Here is a 21796-nt window from a genome sequence, read left to right as displayed (position 1 = left end):
AATGCTGTGCAAAGAAGTCTAATAAAATGTTACTTTTAAGGGTGAAAGTCTAACTCAAATTGTGTTTTAAACAGTGAAAAGAAGTGAATTCTAAAAATTTAACAGTGAAATATGCTTTTAATGACATTCTCAGGAAATGGCTTAGTCAACTATGAAGAAGATGTGTAATAAAATGTTAAGATAACTAAAGCTTATGTTTACTATGTCTTTGAATCAATATGGAAAAACTCTTAAAACATTAGGTATGTAAGTTGGATACATACTTTTGCAAATTATATGATTGTTACCAGGCATAAAGTACAGAATATTATATGAGAAATTGATTTGGACTTTTCCTCTTATGCCAGAATTGAAAGTAGGGCTCACAAAGAAAAAGATATATTCTTTGTTTTTGTTGCTGTTAAGTTGCCAAGTCGTAAAGCTCCTCTGTCCTTCACTATCTCCCAGAGTTTGCTCAAACTCCTGTCCATTGAGTCAGGGATGCTATCCAACCATCTCATCTTCTGTTTTCCACTTCTCCTCCTGCCCTCAATCTTTACCAGCATCTATATTTTTATGACCAACAGTTGTGGTCAGATGCTTTTTCTATGACCTTAGTAATAGTTGCCAGACCAGATCTGACAGTGTTAACCATGCCACTCCTGTTTCCAATGTGTCTAAGAAATTTGGAAGATATTTTGAGAGAGTGCAGAAGTCTATGATGTCTTCATCATGTGGAAAACAGTGGTGTTTGATTTGGCCACAAAATTATTTCCCATAAGATCTTTTCCATGTCTAAATCAGACAGATGATGTTAGTAGGGTAATATGAGAGATCATTCCTCTATTTGTAATAAGAAGAGGATTTTAAATTTTATAAACTTAAATTTATGTTTTTAACATTGGGAAATGAAAAACCTAATTAGTCATCTAGAATCAAGTGATTATTACAGTGAAAATAAAATGAACTTCCAATAATTTGCTGTATATATTCTAAGTCCACTGGTCACAGAGTAATCCCTTACTATAAGGAAATGAATATGTGTAGGTGCTATGATTGATAAGCTTATCTTATCACAAAAAGTATTACCAAATGTGAGTAGAAACAGCCATGGCTAATGAAGTATGTTTTAAAAAACCACAGTTAGTATGTCGTACATCAATGTCTGCCTATTGATAAATAATTTTAGTACTATTCCAAAGAATAGCAAGGAAAGATAAGAAAGCCTTCCTCAGCGATCAATGCAAAGAAATAGAGGAAAACAACAGAATGGGAAAGACTAGAGATCTCTTCAAGAAAATTAGAGATACCAAGGGAACATTTCATGCAAAGATGGGCTTGATAAAGGACAGAGATGGTATGGACCTATCAGAAGCAGAAGATATTAAGAAGAGGTGGCAAGAATACACAGAAGAACTGTACAAAAAAGATCTTCACGACCCAGATAATCACGATGGTGTGATCACTCACCTAGAGCCAGACATCATGGAATGTGAAGTCAAGTGGGCCTTAGAAAGCGTCACTACGAACAAAGCTAGTGGAGGTGATGGAATTCCAGTTGAGCTATTTCAAATCCTGAAAGATGATGCTGTGAAAGTGCTACACTCAATATGCCAGCAAATTTGGAAAACTCAGCAGTGGCCACAGGACTGGAAAAGGTCATTTTTCATTCCAATCTCAAAGAAAGGCAATGCCAAAGAATGCTCAAACTACAGCACAATTGCACTCATCTCACACGCTAGTAAAGTAGTGCTCCAAATTCTCCAAGCCAGGCTTCAGCAATATGTGAACCATGAACTTCCTGATGTTCAAGCAGGTTTTAGAAAAGGCAGAGGAACCAGGGATCAAATTGCCAACATCTTCTGGATCATGAAAAAGCAAGAGAGTTCCAGAAAAACATCTATTTCTGCTTTATTGACTATGCCAAAGTCTTTGCCTCTGTGGATCACAATAAACTGAAAAATTCTTTAAGAGATGGGAATACAAGACCACCTGACCTGCCTCTTGAGAAATCTGTATGCAGGTCAGGAAGCAACAGTTAGAACTGGACATGGAACAACAGACTGGTTCCAAATAGGAAAAGGATTATGTCAAGGCTGTATATTGTCACCCTGTTTATTTAACTTCTATGCAGAGTACCTCATGAGAAACGCTGGGCTGGAAGAAGCACAAGCTGGAATCAAGATTTCTGGGAGAAATATCAATAACCTCAGATATGCAGATGACACCACCCTTATGGCAGAAAGTGAAGAGGAACTAAAAGGCCTCTTGATGAAAGTGAAAGAAGCTAGTGAAAAAGTTGGCTTAAAGCTCCACATTCAGAAAACTAAGATCATGGCATCTGGACCCATCGCTTCATGGCAAATAGACAGGGAAACAGTGGAAACAGTGTCAGACTTTATTTTTGGGGGGCTCCAAAATCACTGCAGATGGTGACTGCAGCCATGAAATTAAAAGATGCTTACTCCTTGGAAGGAAAGTTATGACCAACCTAGATAGCATATTCAAAAGCAGAGACATTACTTTGCCAACAAAGGTCCATCTAGTCAAGGCTATGGTTTTTCCAGTGGTCATATATGGATGTGACAGTTGGACTGTGAAGAAGGCTGAGTGCCGAAGAATTGATGCTCTTGAACTGTGGTGTTGGAGAAGACCCTTGGGAGTCCCTTGGACTGAAAGGAGAGCCAACCAGTCCATTCTAAAGGAGATCAGTCCTGGGTGTTCATTGGAAGGACTGATTCTAAAGCTGAAACTCCAATACTTTGGCCACCTCATGCGAAGAGATGACTCGTTGGAAAAGACTCTGATGCTGGGAGGGATTGGGGACAGGAGGAGAAGGGGATGGCAGAGGATAAGATGGCTGGATGGCATCACCGACTCAATGGACATGAGTTTGTGTGAACTCCGGGAGTTGGAGATGGACAGAGAGGCCTGGAGTGCTGCACTTCATGGGGTTACAAAGAGTTGGACACAACTGAGTGAATGAACTGAACTGACATCTAGGAGAAAATGTATGTGTAAAATCAATAATTTAATTATTTTTGAAGTTAATCAAACACCAAGGGAAAAAAATGCCAAGATATTGAAAGGTATAATATGTTTCTATGCAAAATTTGTGATATTACCAAATCAATACATTTGGTAAAATTTATTATTTATCATTTTATTATTCAGTCAGTTCAGTTCAGTCGCTCAGTCATGTCCAACTCTTTGCAACCACATGGACTGTAGCACACCAGGCTTCGCTGTCCATCACCAGCTCCCAGAGCTTGCTCAAACTCATGTCCATTTAGTCCATGATGCCATTCAACCATCTCATCCTCTGTCGTTCACTTTCTCCTCCACCCTTCAATCTTTCCCAGCATCAGGGTCTCTTCTAATGAGTCAGCCTTTCATATCAAGTGGCCAAAGTATTGGAGTTTCAGCTTCATCATCAGTCCTTCCAATGAATATTCAGGATTGATTTTTTTTTTAGGATTGACTGGTTTGATTTTATTATTATAGACAAAATTTATTATTAGAGAAAAGGAATTTAATAAGCCTCTTTTTGAGTAAATTGTTATTGTAGAATGGGCAGCTAGTGAGAGGCTGGAACAGTTCTGCAAAGTGCAGAGGATAGAAATGGATGAAAGGGGTCACCAAGAAGTGGAACAATTATACAACGGGTAGGCAGATGTTATCGAATTATTCACTTTTAAAATTATGCTCTACAATTATTATTTAAAATTGTTCACTTTAAAATTTTAAAGGGAAGCAGGAGGAAAAGGGGACGAGAGAGGATGAGATGGTTGAATGGCATCGCTGAGTCAATGAACATAAGTTTGAGCATATCCTGGGAGGTGGTGAAGGACAGGGAAGCCTGGTGTGCAGCAGTCCATGTGGTCACAAAGAGTCAGACATGACCAAGTGACTGAACAACAACAAAAATTATGCCCAGAACCCATGCTGTTTTGCCATATTTTCAAAAACTGTAATGACTTTTTAAAACTCAAATGGAGAATGACTGCCCTTCAGTTGCAGATCCAGGCAGGCATTTTTGGACCAGTAACCATCTTGACCCAAACCATAGCTAGTGGTTCTGTATTGTACCAGTGAGTCTGACTTTCCTTATTCTGTGTTCCCAGAGTGTTCCCTTCTCCAGTGATGTGTTCTCAGGTAAATCTTGGTAAAAGAAATTAGTAGGACTCCCCAGGAGCTGAAATTAATCTGTGATCCACTGCTGGCAGGAAACAGCAGAGTTTGGGAAGGTTTACATGAAACATCTATCCCTAAAAGCAAACTCAACTTTTCTTCAGAACCTTTATCTCTTTTACTTATATCAAGGGCCGCTCAGTAGAAGTTCATTGTTTTCCTTCCTGTGACCTCCAAGTTTATGACTCTTTATCCAATAATCTATATTTTCTTAATAGTAAAGTTATACTTAGTAAAAGTGAAAGTTGCTCAGTTGTGTCTGATTCTTTGCAACCCCATGGACTATACAGTCCTTGGAATTATCCAGGCCAGAATACTGGAGTGGGTAGCCTTTGCCTTCTCCAGAGGATCTTTCCAACCCATCGATAGAACCCAGGTCCTGCACTGCAGGCAGGTTCTTTATTGAGCCACAAGAGAGGCCCAAGAATACTAAAGTGGGTAGCCTATCCCTTCTCCAGTGGATCTTGCTGACCCAGGAATCAAACTGGGGTCTCCTGCATTACAGGCAGATTCTTTTCCAACTGAGCTATCAGGGAAGACCTTCTCTGTGCATTTTTCTAAATTCAATTTAAAGTAGTGATTCAATATACAAATACTTTACCTAATAAGAAGACCAAAGTGAATATTTGAGGAGTACTGGAAACAATGAGTCAACACTTTCATGACCACACATTCTGGATTGAGATAGTTATTTAGCCCATCATTTCACCTGTATTTGGACTACCCCAACATCTCTCTGCTATGTCTATGCTCATTTCATATGCACTGCTAATTTATTTTGTAACATATCACTTTGCATAGAGCCAGGAAATTTTTCTTAGTGAGAACTCTCATAATGTCTAACTGGCATCATTTTATCCTGATTCTCCATTTTCCTCTGGCTTTATTTTTTCATCTGGACAATCGCATATATTTTCCCAGTGTTCTTCTCACAGCTGCCTTTACTTCCTTGTTCCTCAGGCTGTAGATGAGAGGATTCACCATGGGAGTGACCACACCATACTGCACAGAGAAGATCAACTCCAGAGGGGATCCTGAAGTTGGCATGAGATAGCGGAGAAACCCAGAGCCAAAGAAGAAGCTCACTGCAGTGAGGTGGGACGAGCAGGTAGAGAAGGTCTTGCTTCGGCCTGAGGAGGAGCTGATGCTCAGAATAGTGGAGACAATATGAGCATAGGAAAAGACTATTGGGAGGAGGGTCCCAAATCCATGCATCAGGCTGGAACACAGCAGGACTATGAGGTTGATGGAGACATCAGAGCAGGACAGAGGGAAGAGAGAGGGTACCTCACAGCTGTAGTGGCTAATGGTATGGTTCTCACAGAAGTCCAGGTTGGCAGCTAGAAGGGTGTTAATAAATGCGTTCAAAGAGGCCAAACCCCATGAGCCCCATACAAGCTGTACACACAACTGTTTCTTCATCATTTGTCCATAGAGTAGAGGGTGGCAGATAGCGGCATAGCGGTCATAGGCCATTGCTGAGAGCAGAAAGCACTCAGTTCCAGCAGTAATAAGCACAAAGAAGCCTTGAGCCAGGCAGCCCCTTAGTGAGATGGTTTTTGTCTCAGACAGGAGGTCCTTCAGTATCTTGGGCACAGTGACTGAAGATAAACAAAGATCTAGGAGAGAGAGATGACTCAGAAAGAAGAACATGGGCATGTGAAGGTGAGAATCAGCCCTGATCACCAGTAGCATCATCAGGTTCCCCATTAGTGTCAGGAGGTAAATCTCTAGGAACAACACAAAGAGCAGAGCCTGGATGTGTGGGTCAGTAGACAGCCCGAGGAGGAGGAATTGAGTGACGATGGTGTGGTTCCCCAAAGTCATTTGCACAGGTTATTCCCTAGAAATAATATAAAAAGACGTGACAGCAAAGTTCTGATATCGCCCAATGATTTTCTCAAAGCATTTATTCTCTTCTTGTATCACTATTATTCAGTAAACATTTTTGCTCCCTGTTAGACCTAGGCATCTGGAGCATAAAGATCATCAAGGGGTAGTTTCAGCTCTTAAAATGATCCCACTCCATGGAACAATATGGATTTAACACCAATAAATATTGGGTTGATAAGAAAGTTCATTTGGATTTTCTCATAAGTTGGTATGAAAAAACCTAATAATTTTTGGCCAATCCAATAATAACACAGTATTATTTATGTAATGGATAATACAATTGCGATTTTGAGAGGGTTCAGTAGTGACATTATATTGAGAATATTTGAGCAAAATTTTAAAGAAAGTATCTGATTGAGCCTGAAAAACATTTACCAGAGACATGTGGTTTGCATGAACTGAGGCTCAAGACTGAAAAAAATCAAGCCATGTTTGGTAAAAACATGAGTAGGTCTGAAACACTAATGCCTAGGGCTTGAGTGGGCAATGTTGATCTGTGGCTAACCATGTGGGCTTGTCCTTTGGACTAGGTTCAAATCTCAGCTCTACCACTGATTAGGTGTGTGACTTTGTATAAGATACATAAAACTCTTTGCCTCATTTGCCTCACGTGTAAAATGCAGTTAATAACAGCATTGTGGACAGTGGTTTTCTGGAAGGAAGTTCTGTAGAGAATTTTGAATAAACTCTGAGTTACTAATGGGTAAGAAACCAGTTTGGGCCTAACTTTTTAAAGATACATATTAGATAGCCAGACTTGCCTATTTGTCTGAAATCTTTGTTATGGTAATATTTTTAATATTTCCAAACAAGAAAGAAATACAACATGTGTTCCAGTAGCAGATGTCTGAAAAATCAAAATAAATATTAGAAGCATGGGAAAAAATAGCAGTACTGTGGAGCGTTTGGGGTAAATATTAACTTATTATTATTTTTTAATTTGGCTGCACTGCATCTTAGTTGAGGGATGCAGGATCTTTTTTTTAGCTGCAGCATGAGAACACTTAGCTGTGATGTGTGGGATCTAGCTCCCTGACCAGGGACTAAACCTGGGCTCCCTGTGTTGGGAACATGTATTCTTAACCACTGGACCACAGAGAAGTCCCTAAATATTAACTTATATATAAAACTCTTCAAAAGAAGCTGTTCCTATAAGAAACTATTCAATGACAGTAAGAAACTATAACACATTATTGTTTATTATAGTTAGACATATTTATTAAAATATATAATTGGAATATTATTTAGCCTTAGAAAAGAAGGGGACCCTGCAGTTTTGCAAAATGAAAGAATGGAGAGGACATTATGATACATGGAATATACCAGACACAGAATGAAAAATACTGCATGATCTAATTTGTCTGTGGAATCTAAAAATGTGAAATCATTGAGTCAGAGAGAAGAAGGAGCATTACTAGGGACAGGAAGGTGGGGAAATGGGGATATATTGGTGCCCATAAAGCGTACAGACTGAATTATGTAGGATGAGTAAGTCTTGCAACCTATTGGACAATAGTTAATAATACTGCTCTGTATACTGAAAAAGAAAAAGATGAAGAGACTGGCTCCATCTCCATGGATTGATGTTCTTCTCTTCCTGGATAAGTGAAGAATTGAGCCAGAAAGGGGAGTAGAAACAGATGGCAGGGCACAGAAAGTGAAGTAGGAGTGGAGTGACAACAGAGGAGAGGCCTGAATCCCAAGAAGGGTGTTTCTAAAAAGTGTGAGTATCTGGTGCATTAGAAGGACACTCAGAAGGTCTGTGGGCTTGAACAGGTATACCTCTCAGACAGAGAATTAAATCCACACCCAGCAGAATAAACATTCTTACTCAAATCTCTTTTTCTCCTCTAAGAGTGGAGAATGTACAGCTTAGAAGTGGGAGAAGGAAAAGATGTCTGGGAGACAGACAAAGCCATTTTTCTTTGTTTCAAGTGCTGGAGTGGGGCAAAGGAGTAAAAACCTTGAGGAGCAAAGGACTTAAAAACCCTCTTGCCCACTGCAGATCCCCCCAAAAGCCCAGATCAAGCCTGCGCAGGTGCAGTGTGGATTGAGTTTGAGATTAAAATATCGGCGTGCACAGACTTTTAATAATTGCAAATAACTGGGAAGTTGTGAAATAATTCTGAGGCATCATTAAGGGATGGAAAACTAATATTGGATAAAGCAAGGGGAAAACAGACATTGAAAAAATAATTAACTGTTAAGACCTGCTTGATGATCTAGTCATATATATACGACTCCCACCCACTCCATCCATACACATACCATATTTTAAAAACATTTGTTGACTACTTTTTAATTTTATAACATTCTGCATCTTTTAGTTTTAGCCATATACATATATTATTTTGTCAGTTAAAGTAAAGTGTGTGTTTCTTGGAAAAATCATTATTATTATTTCTTGAGATTGAATCTAGTGTCTAGGCAAAAGTCAAATACATTCTCATATTTTGTCCGTGCATGCTAAGTTGCCTCAGTCATGTCCAACTCTTTGTGACCTTATGGACTGTAGCCGGCTAGGCTCCTCTGTTCATGGGATTCTCCAAGGAATGCTAGAGTGGATTGCCATTTCCTTCTTCAGGGGAATCTTCTTGACCCAGGAATCAAACCCATGTCTCTTACGTCTCCTTCATTGGCAGGTGGGTTCCTTACCACTAGTACCACCTGGGAAGCCCAGTATGTCATGAGGTGCTATCAAAGATCAAAGTTAGTGATGCTAGTGCTGATCTTCTGTCCCTTTTCTGTTCCCTTATGAAGAGGGATGTGAGAAAATCACATTGAAATCACTCACAGTAGCTGCCCTCGTCCGTTCATGACCTTAATTGTAAGATAAATTGGAGGTTTATAATTTCTTGAGTTAATCCTGTCTTTACTTTATAATTATTGTGTGTACCTTCACAGAAAGGAGGGCAGCTAGTGCCACTAATAGCTGCCAAACTGCAGGGATGTCAAGTGGGAGAGAAAGTGTTGGGACTCAGTGTAGCCCCTCGGACCACCCAGAAAAGCATTACTGGGATGTATATGTATCCTAGAATAGGCTAGATCTCTAGAAAAGTAAGCAAGAGGAATGAAACCTTTCAAGTTTCATGGCAGCAATAAAGGAATGGGTATCCTGGCTGTAGGAGCAGCCAGGATAGAGGACTTGACTACACTTTCCATACCTTGTTCCCAGACAGCACAGGAAGCAAGTGTGGCAATTCATACCTCAGGACAGTTAGAGTTTAACTCAGAGTTCTTACATTCTGTTGGAGACACCCACTGCTGCTGCTCTCTGTTCTTGAGGAAGACGTTTCCATCTACTAATTTTTCTCTGCTCATGTTCAGAGACCTGTTTAAAATAAAAATAGAACATTCAGTCCTTCCTAGTCCTCTTTTGTACAGATGTTTAGATGAACTTTTTGACTTTCATACTGGGACATTGGTCCTCCATCTCCAAATTCCTAATTTCTCTTCTCTCAACTCTGTTTCTTATCAGTCTTCAGCTGTGGATTACAATGCTGTATTTCCTAGAATACTGAACATTTATTCATGATTCTCAGCTTTGACTTTACACCCTAAAATCTGACCATGGTTACCCATAGCACTTACTTTGGTAGTAGTCAGTTTCCTGGTCCTATCCATTTCTCAGTAAGTCCAGAGTTCAACCAGTGAGAAGTTCTGATTCCTTAGTAGCCTTTTAGCCATAATCCCAGACTCAAAATGCTTCCCATATTTGAAACACACATTACCCATATTTCTTGTCAATAAGAAAATCTGCTCTCCAACTTGATTCTGGGGTTTTTATTTAGATTCATCTACTAGGAGGAAAGATGGACTGAAGAATGTGGCTTCTAAGTCCCATATCATGGTAGAGCTTACAAAATCCTGTTGATGATGAAATGTTTTACTCAATTTCACTTGTAAAGTTAAATAGCTGTAGAGCAGTTCCTTTTTCAAGGCGTCTCAAATATGCCTAAGTTTTCCCTGTTTCTAATATCATATCTCAGTCATACATAGTATTGCTTTGGTTTAAGCAGTCTGCAGAGCAGCTATGTTTAGCCTGTTGATTTGAGTCCATGCTCCTGGTAGGTCATGAATATTAAGGGCATTGGTTTTTATATTATAAAGTTACAACTTGAAGTTGGACTACGTTGTCAAGAACTTTAGCAATGTTGACTTTTTTGAGGAAGTAGGGATCTCATCTTTGTGTGACCTTTGGAATATCTGGGTAATGTAATGACCTTTAATCATGAATTCTAAACTCTTCTGAATCTAGTGGGAGTTGAAAGTAGGCAGACTGGCCAAGTGGGTATTTGCCTGGCTCCCCAAGCAGGAAAAAAAAAGTTTTCAATTTGTACTCTAAAGGACATCTCATCTCTGTGGGATTTCTCAAGTGAAATTGTGTCCAGTTAAATTTGGTGTGTAAAAGTAATTTGTTATATTTGGCAAAACTAATACAATTATGTAAAGTTTAAAAATAAAATAAAATTTAAAAAAAGTAATTTGTTGATCAAAGAAGTGAAAAGAAAAAAGTAAGTTAAACATAGTATAATATTTGCCTAAAATATCTATTCAACTCTATTTGCTTTGATGGATCTGATTAGATTCCCACACAGGGCCCTTTTATTATTTGTGAGCTCCAAAATTTGGGTGTATTTTGGGAAGTATTTGTTTAAAAAGTTTATGATAGTCTTATGTAGGACAAAAACTGTTTTATAGATGAAAATGTCTACTTTTCTATTACAATGAGCTATAGGTTTTTAGTCAAACAAGACTGCTCTGGCATAATATTTTTCCTCACGATCACTTATCAATTAAATGAGTAAGCAGTGGTAGTATAAGTGGTAAATGTTTGGAATAATGAAGTTCACATTTATAAATATTTTCTTTATATAGCATTGTAAAGTATTTTATTTTTAATTTATTCCCTTGTTTATAATATTTTTAAACTTTGTTTTTATTGGAGGATAATTACTTTACAATGTTGTGTTGCTTTCTACCATACAGCAACACGAATCAGCTTTAAGTGTACATTTATCCCCTCCTCTTGAGCCTCCTTCTCACCTGCCCTCCATTCCACCCATCTTGGTCATCACAGAGCACCGAGGTGAGCTTCCTGTGCTGTATAGCAGCTTCCCACTAGCTAGCTGTTTTACACATGGTAATGTACATAAGAATCAATGCTACCCTCTCAGTTCATCCCACCTTCTCCTTCCCCGCTGTGTCCACAAGCCTGTTCTCTATGTCTGAGTCTCTACTCCTGCTCTGCAAATAGGTTCCTCAGTACCATTTTTCTAGATTCCATATATATGCTCTAATATGCAATACTTGTTTTTCTCTTTCTGACTTACTTCACTCTGTATAACAAGCTGTAGGTTTATTCATCCTTCTTCAACGGTTTCAAATTTGTTCCTTTTTATGGCTGAGTCATATTCCATTGTATGTATGTATGTGTGTATGTATGTATGTATATATATGCATACAACCACCATATCTTTTTTATCCATTCATGTGTCGATGGACATCTAGGCTGCTCCCATGTCCTGGCTATTGTAAATAGTGCTGCACTGAACACCAGAATACATGTATCTTTTGAATTATGATTTTCTCAGGCTATATGCCCAGTAGTGGGATAGCTGGGTCATATGGTAGTTTTGTTCCTAGTTTTTAAATGAATCTCCATTCTGTTCTCCACAGTGGTTGTATCAGTTTGCATTCCCACCAGCTGTGTAAGAGTGTTCATTTTCTCCCCAGCCTCTCCAGCATTTATTGTTTGTAGATTTTTTAATGATGTCCATTCTGATGAATGTGAGGTGATACCTCATTGAGCTCTGATTTGCATTTCTCTAATAATTAGTGATGTTGAACATCTTTTCATGTTCTGTGATGTGTGTTTGTTGGCCATATGCATTTATTCATGTACCTAAGAATTTATACATGCATGTATGTGTATGTAAAAGAGTTCCATGAATATTTGATATGATTATTTGCCCATATAAGAATTGTTTGAATTAATTTTTAATTATATCTACACACACGTGTGTGTGTGTATGTGTGTGTGTGTGTGTGTGAGTGTAGAGAACATGATTCAAAGTGTTATGATAGGGCTTCCCAGGTGGCTCAGTGGTAAAGAATTGCCTGCCAGTGCAGCAGACAAGGGTTCAATCCCTGATCCAGGATGATCCCACATGCAATGGAGCAACTAAGGCTGTGCATCACAGATATTGAGTCTGTGATCTAGAGCCTATGCTCCAGAGCCTATGCTCCACAACGAGAAGCCACCAAAATGAGAAGCCCGCACACTGAAACTAGAAAGTAGCCTCTGCTCGCCACAACTAGAGAAAAGTATATGCAGCCATGAAGGCCACCACAACCATAAATAAATTACTTTTAAAAAAGTGTTATGGTGGCTTTGGTATAATAAAATATGATGAATGACATCTATTATACTTTCTTGCCAGTTATTTCCTAAAATAAAAGATTAATTGGGATTCATTGAAATTAAAATTAAGAATTTCTATTCATTGAATGACAATTATGAAAGTCATTATTATGAAAGTGAAAGTAAAAATAAAAATGAAAGTGAAAATAAACCAATAACTGAGAGAAGATAAATACAGTTCATATATGTGATAAGATATATGTAGGGTATAAAAAAATATCCTTTAAATAAATAACAAAATGTCAAATAGTAAATTTATAATTAGACAAAGAGTTAAACTGTCCTTTCATAAAAGATTTCAAAATAGTAAGCATATTAGTATGCATTTAACATTATTAGGGGAATACAATTTAAACCAGTATGAGATAATTTTATACATATCATAATTGGTCATTTGCACACTTAAATTATTTATTTTTTTTATTTAATTATAATTGATTATACCATATTTACTTTGCCAAAAAAGGTCCGTATAATCAAAGCTATGGTTTTTCCAGTAGTCATGTATGGATGTGAGAGTTGGACCATAAACAAGGCTGAGCACTGAAGAAATGGTGCTCTTGAACTGTGATGTTGGAGAAGACTCTTGAGAGCCCCTTGGACTGCAGGGAGATCAAACCAGTCAATCCCAAAGGGAATCAATCCTGAATATTCATTGGAATGACTGATGCTGATACTGAAGCTCCAATACTTTGGCCACTTGATGCTATGAGCCGACTCATTTGAAAAGACCCTGATGCTGGGAAAGACTGAAGGCAGGAGGAGAAGGGGACAACAGAGGATGAGATAGTTGGATGGCATCATCGACTCAATGGACATGAGTTTGAGCAAACTCCAGGAGGTGGTAAAGAACAGGGAAGCCTGGCATGCTGCTGTCCACTGGGTTACTAAGAGTTGGACATGACTGAGCAACTGAACCCCAACATACCATATTGTATTAGTTTCATGTGTACAATACAGTGACCTGACATTTGTATACATTGTGAAATGGTCACAATAATAAGTCTAGTAGTCATCTGTCTCCATAAAAGTTAATAAAGTAACATTGACTGTATCTCCCATGCTGGGCATTACATATCCATGATATTTACTCTGTAACTGGAAGTTTGTGCCTCTTTATTCCCTTCACCCATTTCAACCCTCTCAACCCCTTTCTCCTCTGGTAACCACCAATTTGTTCTCTGTATCTATGAGTGTGAGTTTTGTTTTATTTGTCTTGTTTTTTATTTTTTTATTGTTATTTTTTATAATTGGTTTTAATTAAATTTCACAGTCAAGCTATAGAATATAAAATGCATATGGATGCAGTATTTGCTGGAGAGGTTAGACCATAGCAAAATGTGCCTTGTTGTTTTAATTTCCTCTCACCAATATCTCATGTGTTTGGAATCCCAGATTTTTTTTTTAGTTTATCATCTCTAACTTGGATATTTTTGTTTGTTTCATTAAAAGCTTTGTAACTAGTTTTTCATGGGGATTTTAGCTTTTAGATGATGAAGTTTTATATAGTTTTTATCCCCTTTTTACTTAACTCTTTTTAAAATTTTATTATTATTATTATTTTTACTTTACAATATTGTATTGGATTTGCCATACATCAACATCAACATGCATGTAAGTGAAGTCATGTGGAACTCTTGTGCAATGTTGGTGGAATGTGAATTGGTGTAACTATTATGGAAACCAGTATGGAGTTTCCCCAAAAATTAATAATAGAACTTCATCAGATCAGATCAGATCAGTCGCTCAGTCATGTCCTATTCTTTGTGACTCCATGAATCGCAGCACGCCAGGACTCCCTGTCCATCACCAACTCCCGGAGTTCACTGAGACTCACGTCCATCGAGTCAGTGATGCCATCCAGCCATCTTATCCTCTGTCGTCCCCTTCTCCTCCTGCCCCCAATCCCTCCCAGCATCAGAGTCTTTTCCAATGAGTCAACTCTTCCCATGAGGTGGCCAAAGTACTGGAGTTTCAGCTTTAGCATCATTCCTTCCAAAGAAATCCCAGGGCTGATCTCCTTCAGAATGGACTGGTTGGATCTCCTTGAAGTCCAAGGGACTCTCAAGAGTCTTCTCCAACACCACAGTTCAAGAGCATCAATTCTTCGGCACTCAGCCTTCTTCACAGTCCGACTCTATAATCCAACAGTTCCACATCTGGCTATCTATCCCAAGAAAATGCAAACACTACTTTGAAAAGATATTTTCACCCCTATATTCATTGCAGCACTATGTACAAGAGCCAAGATGTGGAAACAATCTCAATGTCCATAAATAGTTGAATAGATAAAAATGTTGTATAGGGTTGTTTGAAGGATTGGATTCAGACTGCAGAGTAGGGAAATGCTGAGCTCACTTTCTCCCATGGACATGTCAAAACTACAACTACATGTAAAACAACCTGAGAACTATCTCTGAGAACAACGTGAAGACTAGCAGAACAGGTTTTATACAGATGAGGATCTGGGCTTCCCTGATGGCTCAGATGGTGAAGAATCAATCTGCCTGCAATTCAGGAGACTCAGGTTCAATCCCTGGGTCAAGGAGATCCCCTGGAGAAAGAGAATGGCTATGCACTCCAGTATTCTGGCCTGGAGAATCCCGTAGACAGAGGAGCGTTATGGGCTCAAAGGGGTCAAAAAGAGTCAGACACAACTGAGCGACTTTCACTTTCAAGGATATAATAGAAAGGCCACATCAGGATGTGTATGAGGGGCAGCTGCTGCTGCTGCTAAGTCGCTTCAGTTGTGTCCGACTCTGTGCAACCCCATAGACGGCAGCCCACCAGGCTCCCCCATCCATGGGATTTTCCAGGCAAGAGTACTGGAGTGGGTTGCCATTGCCTTCTCTGATGAGGGGCAGAGATGCAGTCTAATCAGAACCTACACCACCAGTGCAGTGACCCACAAGCAAGAGGGCTATCTTTGCTGTGGATGTCTTTCCTAAGGAGTGAGAGGTTCAAGTTTCATGTCAGGCTCCCTATCCTGGGGTACTTGAACTAGGAAAATGAGCCACCATAATGTCTGGCTTTGAAAATCAGCAGATCTTAGAGTAAGGTCAGGTGGTGCCAGTGATAAACAATTTGCCTGCAATGCAGGAGACCCGGGTTCAGTCCCTGGGTTGGGAAGATCCCTTGGAGAGGGGAATGGCTACCCACTGTAGTATTCTGCCTGGAGGATTCCATGGACAGAGGAGCCTGGTGGGGTCTATGGAGTATCAAACAGTCTGACAGGACTGAGCGACTAGCACACACACAGAGCTTAAAGAATCAGAGGTCTCGGAGAGTCTACTAGTGAAGTGTTCACACACAAACACTTGCTCCAAGTACCAGAGCAGAGGCTTCAAAAGAGCCTGGGTCATAATGAGATTCATTGGCTAAAATAAATATTGGCAGTGTACTAGCATAAACATGAAAAAATGCCTCAGTAGGTAAATCTGGATATACTATTGTGCATATTGTATGATTGTTACTGAATATAAAAAAATGCAAAACATTTTAAAAAGATTGATTTGAACTTTTCCTGCCATGCTGAATTGATAATAGAGTTCAGAGAGACAGAATGGCGTATACTTTAAAGAAAGTTGGCAACAATTGAGGACAGACCCTTGTTTTTGGTCTGCATTACAAGGTGTTAGTACTGATTTTCCATCATCAACCACCACATCATACACATTTCCAAATCTATGTAAAAACTCTTGGGAAGGAAGAGAAAAATGTACTTTCTGTGGGAAAGTACAATTTTATTTGGTCATACAATCCTTCCTCCCTTGAGTCATAGATAAATGAAAGTACAGTAGAATGAAGGGGCTTCCCCTGTGGCTCAGCAGTTAAGAATCTGCCTTCAATTCAGGAGCCACAGGGGATGCAGGTTTGATCCCTGGGTTAGGAAGATCCTCTGGAGGAGGGCATGGCAACTCACTCCAGTGTGCTTGGCTGGAGAATCCCATGGATGGAGGAGCCTGGAAGGCTACAGTCCATAGAACCCCAAAGAGTGGGACACAGCTGAAGCAACTTAGCATGCACACATACACAGTAGAATGAAAACTCTTCATAGACTTTTGAAAAAATTTTTTTTCATTAAAAATTGAAGCATGCTAGTATTAGAGGATCAAATTATTGTGGATGAAACTGGAGCCTATTATACAGAGTGAAGTAAGCCAGAAGGAAAAACATCAATACAGTATACTAACGCATATATATGGAATTTAGAAAGATGGTAACAATAACCCGATGTACGAGACAACAAAAGAGACACTGATGTATAGAACAGTCTCATGGACTCTGTGGGAGAGGGAGAGGGTGGGAAGATTTGGGAGAATGATATTGAAACATGCAAAATATCATGTAAGAAATGAGTTGCCAGTCCAGGGTCGATACTCGATACTGGATGCTTGGGGCTAGTGCACTGGGACGACCCAGAGGGATGGTATGGGGAGGGAGGAGGAGAGGAGGGTTCAGGATGGGGAACACATGTATACCTGTGGCAGATTCATTTTGATATTTGGCAAAACTAATACAATTATGTAAAATTTAAAAATAAAATTAAAAAAAAATAAATAAACGGATAAAGAAAAAAATAAAAATAAAAAAATAATTATAGTGAAAGTTAAATGAAATGCAACTTCATATAATTTAATGTATGCATTCTGATTCCACTGGCAAAAGAGTAATATCTCACTATACAGAAAGGAATATGTTGTAGTTGCTGTGATTGACAAGCTCCTAGACCAATAAGTATAATCAAATGTGAATAAAAAGCTTAGAGGCAACGAAGTTTCTAAAAATACACTTAAATATATCATGTCACAATATCTGCTTGCTGATAAGCACTTTTTAGAATATAGTCTTTAGGAGAAAATGCAGTTGGTTAATAATTTTGAGTAACTGGTTAATAATTTTAAAACTTATTTATGCAAAGGAGATATATATAACATGATAAAATATGTCTATATGAAATATGCATTATGCTTGCATAATAATATGTATTATTATTTCTATCATGATAGAAATTTGTTATTAGAAAAGAGGACATTTAATGTTTCCTGAGTAAATTGTTATTAATAAAGGTAGATAGCTAGTGAGATGCTGGGAAAGTTCTGCAGAAAGTAGAGAAAAAAACTGGATGAAAAGGAACTGGGTCCACAAAAGGAAGATAGAGACCATCTGTTTGGTTTTTAAATTCTGCACAGAACCTACACTGCTTTCCCATATTTAAAAGAGCTATTGTCAGACTTCCTGGTGGTCCAGCAGTTAACTCTGTCCTCACAATGCAGAGGACACAGGTTCCATTCCTGGTTGGGGAAGTAAGATCCCATATGCCACAGAGCATGGCCCCAAACCCCTACAAACTTATTGTTGATCCCTCTTATCCTGTCCTGGGTCTCATTTGCTTATTGTGGAGTTCTGAGGAGAAAACCTGACTTTCACTTGCAGGACCATGCTGGCACTGGTTCAGTGACTGTCCTGAAACAAACCACAGCTTAGGTCACCAGCACTTCTGAATTGTACCAGTGGATCTGTTTTCCTTTTTCCATCTTCCCAACAGAGTCCTCTTCTTCAGAGATGTGTGCCCCAGGCAGTGCCTGGAAAAGGGAATGATCAGAACTCCCGTGCAGCTTGAGATGTGGAATTCTCCATAGACCAGTGCTGGCAAGAAATAGCAAGGTCCTTGGAAGGTTTCTGGGAGCCTGGCCTCTGTCCTAATATGGGAACTCATTGTCTTCAGAACCTGTACCTCCTTCCTTTTGCTTATTGCAAAGGGCCACTCCAGCTGATGCTCATTTTCCTCTTACTTCCTGGTCCCCAAATCTATGATTCTTTTTACCCAATATCTGAACACTCTCTTAATAGTGAAGTTACAGCTTTCACTACCTTCCCTAAGTTCAATTAAAAGTAATAATTTAATTACTTTACAATATTGTATAGCCTCTAATTAAAATAAATAAATTTAAATAAAAAATAAACTGAAAAAAAGTAATAATTTAAGATACAAGTATTTTACCTTGTAAGTAGACCAAAGTGATTATTGCAAAGTACTGAGAATGATGAGGGTTCAGGTGGCTCTGAGGTAAGGAATCCACCTGCCACTGCAGGAGACACAGAGAGATGTGGGTTTGATCCCTGGGTTGGGAAGATCCCCTGGAGTAGGAAATGGCAACCTGTTCCAGTATTATTGCCTGGAAAATTCCATGCACAGAGGAGCCTGGCGCTGTAGTTCAGACGGTCGCAGAGTCAGACACGACTAAGCAACTGAGCACACATGAGAATGAAGAATTAATACTTTCCTGACCACAGTCTCTGGATCCAGATGGTTATTTAACCCATAGTTTCCCCTCTATTTTGCCTAAGCAAACACTTTCCTACTACCTTTGTATTCATTTCTTATGCATTGCTAATTTACCTTGTGCCAACTGACACTGTGTAGAGCCAGGAAGTCTTCTTAATGTGAACTTTCACAGTGTCATATTATTCTATGGAATTTGCTCAGCGTTCAAATGTTCTTTCGATGAATTTGTGGGGGAGAAAGTGGTCTCCCCGTCCTACTCCTCTGCCATCTTAGGACCGCCCCCCTCATATTATTCTAATTCCCCATTTTCCTCTGGCTTTTTTTTTTTTTTCCAATCTGGAACATAGCAAGTACATATTCAGTGTTCTTCTCACAGCTGCCTTTAACTCCTTGTTCTTCAGGCTGTAGATGAGAGGATTCACCATGGGAGTGACCACACCATACTGCATAGAGAAGATCAACTCCACAGGGGATCCTGAAATTGGTGTGAGATAGCGGAGGAAAGCAGATACGTAGAAGAAGCTCACCACAACAACATGGGAGGAGCAGGTGGAGAAGGCTTTCCTTCAGCCTGAGGTGGAGCTGATGCTCAGGATGTTGGGGACAATACAAGCACAGGAAAAGACTATTGGGAGGAGGGCCCCAAACCCAGGCATCAGGCTGGAACACAGAAGGACTATCAGGTTGATGGAGACATCAGACCAGGACAGAGGGAAGAGAGAGGGCACCTCGCAGCTGTAGCGGCTAATGGTATGGTTCTCACAGAAGTTCAGGTTAGTAGCTTTGAGGATATTGATAAGAGCTTTCAAGAAACCCAAGCCCCATGAGCCCCACACAAGCTGCACACACAGCTGTTTCTTCATCATCTGTCTGTAAAGCAGAGGGTGGCAGATGGTGGCATAGCTGTCATAGGCCATTGCTGAGAGCAGACAGGCTTCAGTCCCTGCAGTGATAAACACAAAGAAGCCTTGAGCTAGGCAGTCACTTAGTGAGATGGTTTTTGTCTCAGACAGGAGGTCCTTCAGCATCATGGGCACAGTGACTGAAGATAAACAAAGATCCAGGAGAGAGAGAGATGACTCAGGAAGAAGAACATGGGCGTGTGAAAGTGAGAAATAGTCCTGACCACCAGCAGCATCATCAGGTTTCCCATTAGTATCAGGAGGTAAATCTCTAGGAAAAACACAAAGAGCAGAGCCTGGATGTGTGGGTCAGTAGACAGCCCGAGGAGGAGGAATTCAGTGATGGTGCTATGGTTCCCCAAAGTCATTGACAAAGGCTGTTTCCTAAATGTTATACAAAAAATCATGTCAGTGATGTTTTCTTTATCCTTCAATCAGTTTTCACATTGTGTTGATTTTCTTTTATTATACTGTCAATCAGCAAATAAATATTTATGTTCCAAACTAAGCCACATATTATATCAGTCACTTTAAATATGATGAGGAATTAAGCATAGTCTTGCTCATTTTAAAGATCACACGTCTGTGAGATACATATATGAATACAGGTTATTAGAAACCATTATGATTAGCACAGTGGGAGTCCTAGAGGTGACTTTTGAAAGAGCCAGTCATGAATTAATATTGAAGTCTTTGAGAAAAGATTTAAAAAAAGAGTAAACAAAGGTCCATCTAGTCGAGGCTATGGTTTTTCCAGTGGTCACGTATGGATGTGAGAGTTGGACTATAAAGAAAGCTGAGCGCCGAAGAATTAATGCTTTTGAACTGTGGTGTTGGAGAAGACTCTTGAGAGTCCCTTGGACTGCAAGGAGATCCAACCAGTCCATCCTAAAGGAGATCATTCCTGGGTGTTCATTGGTAGGACTATGTTGAAGCTGAAACTCCAGTACTTTGGCCACCTGATGTGAAGAGTTGACTCATTTGAAAAGATCCTGATGCTGGGAAAGGTTGAGGGCAGGAGGAGAAGGGGATAACAGAGGATTAGATGGTTGGATGGCATCAGCAATTCGATGGACATGGATTTGGGTGGACTCTGGGAGTTGGTGATGGACAGGGAGGCCTGGCGTGTTGTGGTTCATGGGGTCACAAAGAGTTGGACACGACTGAATGACTGAACTGAACTGAACTGAAGCTTTCTCTAGAGCGATATGCAGATTGAGAGAACAGCAGATTGAGAATCAGAGGTGAAGATAGGAAATAGGATCATTCTTTATAGCTGGACTGTAGAGTATGAATGAATAGCATAGTGTAGTATTTACAGGTAAGCATCAGTATAGGCTCAAATCTCAGCTCCACTACTAATTACCTGCGACCTTGTATAAATGACTTAACTCTTCTGTATCTCAGTTTTGTTGCCTATGTGGAATAATTATCTAATCTCATAAGGTTTCTGTAAGAATAAAATATACTTACGTATAAAGTATTTAGAAAAATGCTACATAACACTATGATTATTATGATTATGATTTTCATTATTATTATAAGCTACAATTGTAGGCATAAGTCACATAATAAATCCTCTTGCAGGGTGATGCACCATCAGGAATTCAAGTTTTCGCTATGATAATTACTTCACTTATTTTGTAAAGGAGGTATAAGAAAATCATGTAGAACTCACCAAGGTAGCTGAAGATTGGCATTTTGCATTCACTCTGGAGTGGTTCCCTGTGCCACCTGGGAAGCCCTCCAAAGCTAAACCACTGTGGGCAGTTTGACTCAGAAGGGGAGTCAATCATATGATTATTCCCGAAAGGAAGAGCAGCTGTAATGAGACAGGGCAGGGAGTATTGGGGATGCTTGGCATATCTTTATCTTTGGCACTTGCCCTTATATTCCTTTTGGGATGGATGCATAGCTCAGTTGGGCAGAAAACTCCAGACAAAGAAGGAAGTGAATGATGCGAATGGAAATTATGCCAGTACTCAGAGGAGCAGCTGGGATAGAAGATCCTCTCTAGAATAAGACTCTGGACAGTTCCCTGAAACAGAGGAGAACAGAGAGAATGTAAGAGAATATCGGGAACTCACCCTCTTGGTCCTGTACCAGCTGGTGCTTAAT

At 39.5% G+C, this 21796-nt stretch overlaps 1 protein-coding gene and 1 pseudogene across 1 annotated transcript; both read right to left on the bottom strand.

The window, feature by feature from the left end:
- Window positions 1–5061: 5061 nt before the first annotated feature.
- On the bottom strand, window positions 5062–5997 carry LOC102287747 (olfactory receptor 8S1). The gene has a single exon (XM_005905474.2). It carries the CDS (start codon window positions 5995–5997, stop codon window positions 5062–5064), a length of 936 nt encoding a protein of 311 aa, XP_005905536.2.
- Window positions 5998–19060: 13063 nt separating this feature from the next.
- Window positions 19061–20046, bottom strand: LOC102269025 (olfactory receptor 8S1-like; annotated as a pseudogene).
- Window positions 20047–21796: the final 1750 nt, after the last annotated feature.

This window comes from Bos mutus, chromosome 5 (genome assembly GCF_027580195.1).
Source record: "Bos mutus isolate GX-2022 chromosome 5, NWIPB_WYAK_1.1, whole genome shotgun sequence".
Taxonomy (NCBI): Eukaryota; Metazoa; Chordata; class Mammalia; order Artiodactyla; family Bovidae; genus Bos; species Bos mutus.
Note: the sequence above shows the minus strand (reverse complement) of the source record. Positions and strands in the feature narration are given on the sequence as shown.